Source organism: Indicator indicator, chromosome 14 (genome assembly GCF_027791375.1).
Source record: "Indicator indicator isolate 239-I01 chromosome 14, UM_Iind_1.1, whole genome shotgun sequence".
NCBI lineage: Eukaryota > Metazoa > Chordata > Aves > Piciformes > Indicatoridae > Indicator > Indicator indicator.
This window is the reverse complement of record NC_072023.1, coordinates 18,994,882-19,005,084: the sequence shown is the minus strand read 5'-3', so window position 1 is coordinate 19,005,084 and position 10,203 is coordinate 18,994,882. Positions and strand designations below refer to the sequence as shown.

Below are 10,203 nucleotides of genomic sequence, written 5' to 3'. Positions count from 1 at the left end.
TACAGCGGTGACCCAGTAAGCGGCGCATGCGCTCCCCTGCCGCTGGGTTGCGTCACAGCGCGCGTGCCCGGCGGCCGTTGCGGCCCTGGGTCCGTGCAGCGGCGCCGGGTATGGGCAGGCAGCCGCAGACCGTTGTCTACTGTGGCGCATGCGCGCCCGCTCCCCCGCCAACCCGCCGCTGCTGCGGCTGTATGGCACACGCGCTGTTTTCTCCCTGCAGCCGGGGGGAGGCGGAGGAAGATGCCGGGGAAGCTGAAGGTCAAAATCGTGGCAGGGCGCCATTTGCCGGTGATGGACCGCGCCAGTGACCTGACCGACGCCTTTGTAGAGGTTTGCGGGAGGGGAGGAGCGCTGTGCCGCGGGGGCGGGGGTGGAGGAGGAAGAGGAAGGCGGCCCCTCTGGCTCCTGTCGTGGGCCCGTGGGGCTGAGACACCTGCTGGGCCTCGCTCAGGCGACTCTGGGCGGGGGGACCCTACCCTGTCCGCCGTGCGTTGACAGTTGCCGCTGCGGTCACGTACCGCGGAGCGCTGCCTGAACGTTGCCGGCTGCGGCCCCTCTCGGCGGTCTCTCCCTGGGGCGCGTTTGGTGCCTCTAAGCTCGGCCGGAGAGCGGTTCCATTGGGTGGTTCACGTTCCCTCTGCGTGGGGAGGGCAGGCCAGCCCCGGCTGGGACCAGGCGGGCGAGCGTGGTCCGCACAGGGGCTGCGAAAACAGCAAGGAGCACCCTGAGTCTGCAGGGTTGTTTCTAAATCGGTTTGTTGTTTACCCGTGGGTCTGATTCTTTTATCTGACAGCCATGCAGAATTTCAGTGGTGCTTTAAAGTTACCCAGCTCTCTTCCAGCCTGTTCTGGCTGAAGGCTGTTAGTGAATGGCTCTCGTTGATACAGCAACCCGATGGAATCCCATTTCAGCAATTCGATAGATGTGTGCAAGCAGGACGGAGAAGTAGGAAAAGAACGTTTAAAGTAATTTGTTTCTCTGATTATAGGAAGGGCAGAGCGGTTGTACAGGCGTTACTTTTAAGACCAATATGAAATCTTTCTGTTTAACGTATATAAAATACGAAGTATTTTTTGAAAGAATTTTTATTGGACAAGCGCTAAATATTATGCGTTTAGATCGTGGCATTGCACTAAAGGTATCTAACCTTAGCTGTCCTTACAATCATACAATTTAAGAGACAGTATATAGGGCGTTTCTCAGGAAGAGATTGTAAAATAAGCTGACATGATCCTTCTGTTTTGTGATTCATTATTTCCAACGGGAGTAACTGAAAAACATTTCAGTAGCATTCCATAGATTCAGAAATGCTTTCAGAAAAAGCAAGGAGCTGTTTAAAAGTGGGATGCAGTATAAATGCATGCGTGTACCACGAATAGTGATTGAGGTTGGCGCGGTACTGGTATTCAGGTTGGAAGACAACGAGTGGGCAACAAATTAACCACGAGCCAGCAGTGTGCCCTTGTGGCCAAGAAGGCCAAAGGTATCCTGTAGTGCTTTAAGAGGATTATGACCAGCAGGACAAGTGAAGTTCGCCCACTTTGTTCTGATCTAGAAAGTCCATGTCTGGAGTGCTCTTTCCAGTTCTGGGCTCTCCCGTTCAAGAGAGACAAGGAACTACTGGAGAGAAAGCAATGAAGGGCTATGAAGATGATGAGGGGAGTGGAGCATCTATTCTACAAGGAAAGACTGAGAGACCTGAGTCTTTTTAGCTTGGAGAAGACTGAAAGGGGATCTTGTCAGTGCTTATCAATATCTAAAGGACAGATGTTAAGAGGATGGGGCCAGACTCTTTTCAGTGGTGCCCATCCACAAGGCAAAGGGCTGTGGGCACAAACTGGAACACAGGAAGTTCCAGCTGAACGTGAGGAAAATCTTTTTCCCTGTGGGATGCCAGACCACTGGAACAGGCTGCTCAGAGGTTGTGGAGTCTCCTCTGGAGACTTTAAAAACCTACCTGTACGCAGTCCTGGGCGAACTGCCCTAGGTGACCCTGCTTTAGCAGGGGGTAATTAGACTAGCTGATCCCCAGAGGTCTCTTCCAACTTCTACCATTTTGTGATTCTGCAAAGACAGAATGTCTTTTAAGAACTGTGTAGTTTGAAAAGTCTGACAATGTAAAAATAAAGTTTGGGTATGTAAGTCCTGATTTGATTTAGTGCTTAAAATTTGATTGACTTCAGACAGTAAGTACACTGCTTAGTGGGACAGTAAATTGTTAATAAAGTGAAAATTTATTTCTTACGTGCTTTTTAATGGAGCTAAAATAGTACACAGTTCTGTTTTATTACATGAATGATAGTCATTTAAGCAATATTTCAGTATTTGGTTTCAGATGTTTCATCAGTGATTAATTGGCAGCCTGTGGCAACTTACTGTGTGCCACTAGAATACAGGGAAAACAGGAATAGGGAATAATGTTCTCTGATAAGTTTCATTTGGATTGTTTTTAAGCTGCCTTAAGGAGAAACAGCTCCTCTCTTCTGTTGGTTGCTTGGGGCCAACTCTGCTCCATCTGAGCCAAAACAGATTTGAAAATTAATCTGGTTAAAAAGTAGCTTAGCAAAAAAAGGAAAATAAATTTTTTCAGAAAGATCAGTTTGCTTATTTGGATTAAGGTGCAGTTTCATGAATGTCTTTGCACAAATAAGGCTAAAGAAATAAGTAGATGGAGCCTTGCTTTTAGGACTGTTCCTTAGAAAGTGGGGAACTGCCCTTACCAAGGGTGCAGTAGGCAAGACAGCAGGTGAGATTTATGTTAAGATTAAAGTATTGTTTTATTTCTCAGTGTAAGGTTGTGAAAACCTTTTCACTTAAATAAAAAGCTGAAGTAATGTTAAGATACCATTTGATTACTAGCCTTTAATTTCCTTGTTCAATTTTCTAATGTAAATCTAGAATTAGAAAAGAAAATGAGAAAAGATTTCAGAGCTCTTACTTGGCTCAGGTTGTGCATAACTTGAACTTTGCCAGCGTTTATGATCTGGAGGAAATTAGCATCATTTTTTCCATAATTCTGCTTCTAAATTTGTACAGCAGACAGCAGTGTAGTGCTTGATTACTGGCTTTAATGAACTAGCTCGACTACTTGGAAAAGTTCAGTTAGAGATGCCTGGGACTCCAGGGGAGCTAATTTACTCCCTAGATAACATGTGAAAATAGGTTGGGTGGAGCTCTGGGCTTTTGTGTCTTGGCAGCCTCTGGTATATAATTAAAACTTGTGTCAGTGTCACTTTTACTGCTTTGTGTGATGAATAAACATCTTATGTGGCGGTGCTGTTGGTTTTATTTATTTTTTTTTAATGCACATAACTGCCTCCACCCCTCTCCCTTTTTGGTTAGCTGGGTGATTTATATCTAATTTACACTAAGGTTGCTTAGTCTTGTGTTTTCATACCACTCTGGCTTTTAACTTTAGAGCTTACTTTGAAGTAACCTCGTTTTGAAAAGCATTACTGTTTGTTGAATCTAATTAGGGTGAGCGGGGCTCAGTTATTATTTTTTGTTTGGTTGTTTCTTTGGTCACAAATATTGTACAGAGCTCTGTTGACTGAGGTATGTATGGTTATAGGTATGGAGCTCAGTGTGAACTCGTAGTCCTTCAGTGCTTTAGACTTACTGAATTAACTGGGTGTACTTAGGCAGTTGTAGGCTTTTTAGAGTTCAGGTATGCATCTATGCAAAATAATCACTGTGTTACTGAAAGGTATAAAGTCTTTATTTAATACTCTCCTCAGCGAAAGTGTTTAAAAAATTGCTATACAGTTTTCCAAAGTGAAGCCTGCATTTGTTCTCCAAAATCCCATTAAGATTTGAAAAAACCCAAAACACTGAAAATTCTAGAATCATGGAAAGGTTGGGTTGGAAGGGATGTCCAAAGGTCATATAGTTCAACCCTCCTGCAGTCAGCAGGGACATCCTCCACTAGATCAGCTTGCTCAGAGCCTTGTTGAGTGTGACCTTGAATATCCAGAAATAGGGCCTCAGCTACTTCCCTGGGCAACCTGTTGCAGTCTTCCACCATCCTCATGGTACTTGTTCCTAACATCCAATCTAAATCTCATTTCAAACCATTGCCCCTTGTCCCATCACTACAGACCCTTTGAAACAGTCCCTCTGCAGCCTTCTTGTAAGCACCTCCAGTTACTGGAAGGCTGCTATTAGGTATCCTTGGAACCTTCTCTTCTCCAGGCTAAACAATCCCAGGTTGCTCAGCCTGTCCTCAGAGGAGAGGTGTTCCAGCCCCTTGACCATCTTTGTGGCCTTCATCTGGACCTGCTCCATCAACTCCATGTCATTCCTATGTTGAGGGCTCCAGAGCTGGATGCAGCAGTCCAGGTGAGGTCTTGCTAGAGTAGAGTGGCAGAATCACATCTCTTGACCTTCTGGCCATGCTGCTTTTGATGCAGCCTAGGATGTCATTGGCCTTCTGGGCTGCAAAAATGCACACTGCTGGCTCATGCACCAGAACTGCCAAGTCCTTTTCTGCAGGGCTGCTGTCTTTAACTGCTGTATTTCTTTTACATAGACATACTCATTTGCTTAAATATGTTGAATGCATTCAGTACCATAACTATGTATTTGTAAGTAGTGCTAATTATTTGGAGAGGCAGCATTCAGAGAACTACAGGCGTTCAAAAATCATTTGGAATGAAAGCTGCAGTGGAATAAAGGCTCTTTGCATTGTGCAGCATCTTTTCTTGCTGCAGGGAGCATCACAGAAATTCAGTTTCACTTCCTTCTTTTTTTAAAACAAAACAACCAAACGGGGTCATCTTGAAATAGACTTCTATGGAGATTCCTGGAATAGGCTCTTAGGTGGTTGAAGGTGTATTAATCAGTAGGGAAGACATTTAGTCTTCAGTCCCTGGAGCTTACATAGATTTGTAGAGAGGAATGTGTATAGATATGTAGTCCCTCTATGCTTTTTGCCTACATGCTTTCTAGAATTTTCTCTACTTTAAGAAAGGAGTAGAAACTGATAAGGTGCTTCCCTCTTGCTGTCCAGCATATCAAGATTGCAGTTAGTGGAGGCAGTTTCAGTTATTTTCTCGTGTGCATGTGGGAAGATCTCTTGAATTTAAGAGATTTACCAACGTTGCCATTTTTATTTCTATATTTCTTTTATAAATTGTCAATAAAGCTGATTTAGAAACCCTAGAGAGAAAAGTAATAGAACATGAACTATCAATGTATGAGATGCATCTACCTTCAGGTTTTGGAAGGCTCCAGAGGGATCTTGTGGCAGTCCTTCCAGTACACGAAGGGAGTGAGGGACTTTTTACAAGGGCTGGTAGTGATAGGACAACAGGGACTGGGTTGAAGAATGAGGAGGGTAAATTTAGACTGGAGATTAGGAAGAAATTTGAGCCTTAATTCTGTACTTGAGAGAGTAAAGTTAGTCATGTTAAAGATCCAATTGGGCATCAAACAGGAGTTGAGCTCTGCTGCCCCCAGCCACTCTGATATATGAGGACCAGCTGAAACACAAGGGAGTTTAACTTCTGCCAAATTGCCCATCGTTGGACCGTGACAATATGTAGTGTAATGAGTTTCCAAATGTATTAATATTGATTATTAACAACGGAACTCTTGTGTTTCTAGGTAAAATTTGGAAATACGACATTTAAGACAGATGTGTATCCCAAATCACTTAATCCTCAGTGGAATTCTGAGTGGTTCAAATTTGAAGTAAGTATTTTTTAAGAGTTTGCCTGTATCTGTAGAGACCCTCTGGTTTAGATGCCATTAATGCAGCATTTCGTTTCAGGTAGAAATGGGGTTTGAGGAATGAAGTGTATTTCTGCTGAAATACAAAGCCTATCTACAGTTACACCTTGCAAGACTATATGTTCTATTTCTGCAGACACTTACATTAGCCATCCTATTGCATTTAGCCAACCTGATTCTTGGTTTGTGACTTGCACACAAAAAGTTGCAGTCTATCTTTGTGTGTCCTACAAAACAGTTAAAGGACATGCAGATGGATTATTGCATTTATGTAGGAAAGTGCCTGTGTGAAGTTACTGAATTTTTACAGCAGGTTGTATAAAATGTCTTACTAATTATTTTAAACCACTGACCAGTTTAGAAGGATGAGAGCATAAATAATCATAACTTCAGAGTCTAATAGTCCTTTAAGATGCTTTATCTGAATTTTTTTTTTCTTTTTTTCAGTGACAAGTATATATTGTGGAGATGAGTAAACAGTCTAGGGAATGTGACTAAACCAGATAATGTAGAATTTAAAAATGTGTAATCACTGTCATCTTGTATTTCTGTTTTTCTCCCAGTGATAAATCTTACCAGACTGTGAAGGGTAAAATCAAAATAAGTGAATGCATTATTTGGGTACAGGAAATTGAAATTACAGATTTGTCTGTGTTAGGTCACTGCATATGACTAACTCTCCTCTTTATTGCATTGATTTTTCAGTAGTGTTTCTCTGCATTAAAAAACTCCACTCCAATTCCATGTAAATATTTGTTTGTAGGTAGATGATGAAGAGCTACAAGATGAGCCTCTCCAGATCACAGTTCTTGATCATGACACCTACAGTGCTAATGATGCCATTGGCAAAGTGTACATAGATATTGATCCTTTGCTCTACAGTGAAGCAGCTACAGTTATTTCAGGATGGTTTCCTATTTATGATACCATTCATGGTAAGATTTGCTAACTTGAAAGTGAAGCAATGTTGTTTGAAATGTAATCTGATTTTTAGTCTTCATTTCTGTAAGCTGTTTTCAGAACTTTGTAATACTTTTAGCCTTGGGAGATGGAAAGCTGTTTTTCTGGCATTGTTTGCCTTATTTCTGGCAGAAGAGAATTTCTGGCATAGTAGATCAAATTAGTGCTTGGCAGAACACCTTCCACAGAACTTGTGGTATTTAAAATAGTTGCTGCAAAATTCAGATTAAACAAAAAGACCCAGACACACCTCTTCAATTACCACATGTTTACTAAAAGAATATGCTTATGCTGAAGTCACTTGGGCTGTGCCTTCCTGGGATGTTGGATAAACTTTACTTGAGATGAAGGGACAGGATGTGACACATCTTCAGCATAAAGTACAGGATGAAATTCTTTTTCTTTGCAGAAAGTACTCTCAGTGCTAGACAGATTTTGTCAGAATATCTTGAAGGTCTGAGAAGATGAAGTTAATGGTATTTTTGCCTTTGCTTTTAATGAAAGAGAACTTTTGTCCCAGAAAATCAAGGTTGACTTACAGCAAGTAGCTTGCTGCTTGAATACCTTGTTGCAGAACATCTCTGTGTTTATTGTTGCCACCCTCGTTTATTATCCGCTGAGAATTAAATGGCCTAACAGTGTTAAAAACTAATTATAAGTCATTATTGGGAAATGATATGTTTTGCTAGATAGTAATCTTAGCTAATGCAAAGTATTTTTCGTATTTAAAACTATTACGTTGAAGAGTTTTTGGAGAAATAACATGTGCATTTTTCTTACCTGTTTGTTCATATTTTCTAATCATACATTTTGTTTTGAAGTAAAATACGGTGAACACTTGTCTTGGGATGTGTACAACTTGTATGTCAGAGAGAATTAGATTTCTCTATATTTTTTCTAGATCCCTTAGTATTTCACAGCTTGGGTTTTTTAAATCTAAGTAAAAATAGCATTACTGAACTTTTCTGCAGTAGTTTCTAATTATCCTGATTCTTGGCAAACTGTATTGACTATTTTTTTAAGGAAGCATCTATTGTTTATCTGTTGATCTATATTTACAGATAATCATCCTGAGGTGCAATTTTTTTTTCATTATTTGTAAAATTAATTAAACCTGAAGCACCTCCTCCTGTAGTGACTGAAGTCGTCTTTCTGTGGGCATTTTGGAAGATATATCTAGGTGATTCTATTCCCAAATTCAGTCTCCAGCTCAAATGTTTTTGTCTGAGTCATATACTTGTCATATACTTATGTGATATAGGCTTTGAAGATCAGACTCATCAAGAATTTTGGTCCTCAATATGTCAGAACCTATAATACACAAAATAGATTTGTTACTGGGTGGGGTAAAAAGAAGAAAAAGCTCAGAACAGGAAAGTAGAAAAATCTAAAAGGAACGGCTGTATGTTGAGGAAATACTCCATTATTAGCAAGGTTTAATTGTGGCCCAAAATGTATATAAAGAGTCTGTAGTCCCTTCTTTTTATACTTTCCTTCTCATAGTCAAAGTATTTTAGAAACATTTACTGTACCACTTTGTGGTTCTAGAACAAACCATAAATCTTCTCATTGAGTTGAACTTCAGAATACTTTTACTGTGATTTTAAAACCATTTCAGGGAGAACATGTAAAAGCCTTTTGGTGTTGGTCAGAGGGTTGTGATGTGGGCATGACTTCAGCACAAAGTTAGTATTTCCAGCCTCTTGTACTAAGGGTATCTTGAGACAGTCACAGTCCTTAAATAGTGATTTTTTTTTTTTTTTTTTTATACCCTTTCTGCACTGATGGTGCAGGGCAAAGGAGCAGAGAGGCACTTGCACGCTACAGTATCAGGAGGCTGATGGCTTCTCTTTTTAACAGTGCCATTCTTCTAAAGTCCTGTTTGGTGCAGCATGTATCTGAGTACTGTTGCTTGCATAGCTTCAACCTCAAAGACTTGGCAGAAGTAGAAACTTAGTCAGCAAGGAGATGACAAGGAAACATCTGCCTGCCTTTCTGGTCCAGGCTCGAATTAACATGGAAGTGCCAGTTGAACAGAATGATTCTAGCAGAGTTATAGTACATTCTTTGCAGAAACTAACTGGCAATAGAAACTGTGTTAATTGCTAATAATAGGGAATAATTAATAGAGCTTGTTTTGTAATTTTTTTTTCTTGATACATCTTCTCATTTTTCGTGTTTTTTATTTGTAGGTATACGTGGGGAGATCAATGTGGTGGTGAAAGTAGATCTCTTCAATGATTTAAACAGATTTAGACAGTCATCTTGTGGAGTCAAGTTTTTTTGCAGTAAGTAGAAGAAAAAAGTTTATTTTAACAGAAAACTTCCTCCCTTTCCACTTTTTTCCTACACATGCTGTCAGTTTCCCTTCTTTCACCAGCTCATTGCATAAGCCCAGTGGAAATTATGTTGAAGCCAGTAGCAAATGCAGAAAAATGTTCTTTATTGAGTTTTTACTGTTCGTATTTCAAAACACTGGAAATATTTTTTTCCCCTCCCTTACCTTTCTTAAGCTGCATTTCAGTACATGTGCATACATACATTGTGTTATTTTGTGCACACATCCTCCTAAAGAGGCACAAAGTGAAAAGGTTTCACAATGGTACATGTTGTAACTGATACACTGGACAATTCTCTTCTTGGTGTTGCAGGGTCTCAGAAAAAAACTGCCTGGGTACAGCCACATTTTAGCAGAAAGTCGTGTGGATTGCTTTCTGAAGTCTCTTTTTGTGTGTAATTTTATGTTTGTTTTTTTTTTGTGTGGAATTCTTGCCTTATAAATTCACGTCTTATTTTTATTTATATTTTTAAACAGCTACATCTATTCCTAAGTGTTACAGAGCAGTAATAATTCATGGATTTGTGGAAGAACTTGTGGTTAATGAAGACCCAGAATACCAGTGGATAGACCGAATTCGTACACCAAGGGCATCAAATGAGGCTAGACAAAGGCTTATTTCACTCATGTCAGGTATTAAACACATAGGCTGTAATGATTATTGCTGCTTTAAAAAATACTCAGTACTGAAACAAATGACTCACTTAAGATTGTGTATGATTTTTTGATATTAATTATGCCTATTTTTTTCAGTTCATAGTGTCTTCTGTTTTAAAAGGCCATAACTGATGACTGGTATGGCTGGCTGACTTCCTGCTGAGGCCATGCTGCTGTCTCATTTCTTGGTTGCTTATAGCAAGGTCATAGAAACCTGTGAAACTTCTGTTGAAGATGTTCTTAATCTATATGAGAAGTATTACTAGAATTTTTACTCAATTAAATTACAGAACTACTCCATTCTCTTTGAACTACTTTGAAGTATAATCACATCCTGGGCTTCATCAAAAGAGGTGTGGCCAGCAGGTCAAGGGAGGTGATTCTGCCTCACTACTCTGCTCCTGGGAGACCTCACCTGAAGTACTGTGTTCAGCTCTGGGGCCCCAAGCATATGAGAGACATGGAGCTGCTATAAAGGGGGTCTTGAGGAGGACCACGAAGATGATCAGAGGATTGGA

At 40.6% G+C, this 10,203-nt stretch overlaps 1 protein-coding gene across 15 annotated transcripts in view; it reads left to right on the top strand.

Annotated features, from left to right (window-relative positions):
- Positions 1 to 240: 240 nt before the first annotated feature.
- C2CD5 (C2 calcium dependent domain containing 5) overlaps positions 241 to 10,203 on the top strand; it is a 57,156-nt gene continuing 47,193 nt past the window's right edge. For 13 of the 15 annotated variants that reach the window (XM_054386925.1, XM_054386918.1, XM_054386916.1 and 10 more), the window contains exons 1-5: positions 241 to 330; positions 5,605 to 5,691; positions 6,494 to 6,665; positions 8,883 to 8,978; positions 9,506 to 9,661. In XM_054386925.1, the coding sequence (XP_054242900.1) occupies positions 241 to 330; positions 5,605 to 5,691; positions 6,494 to 6,665; positions 8,883 to 8,978; positions 9,506 to 9,661 (601 nt within the window). The remainder of the gene's footprint in view (positions 331 to 5,604; positions 5,692 to 6,493; positions 6,666 to 8,882; positions 8,979 to 9,505; positions 9,662 to 10,203) is intronic. The other 2 variants (XM_054386929.1, XM_054386927.1) reach the window with 1 other exon arrangement.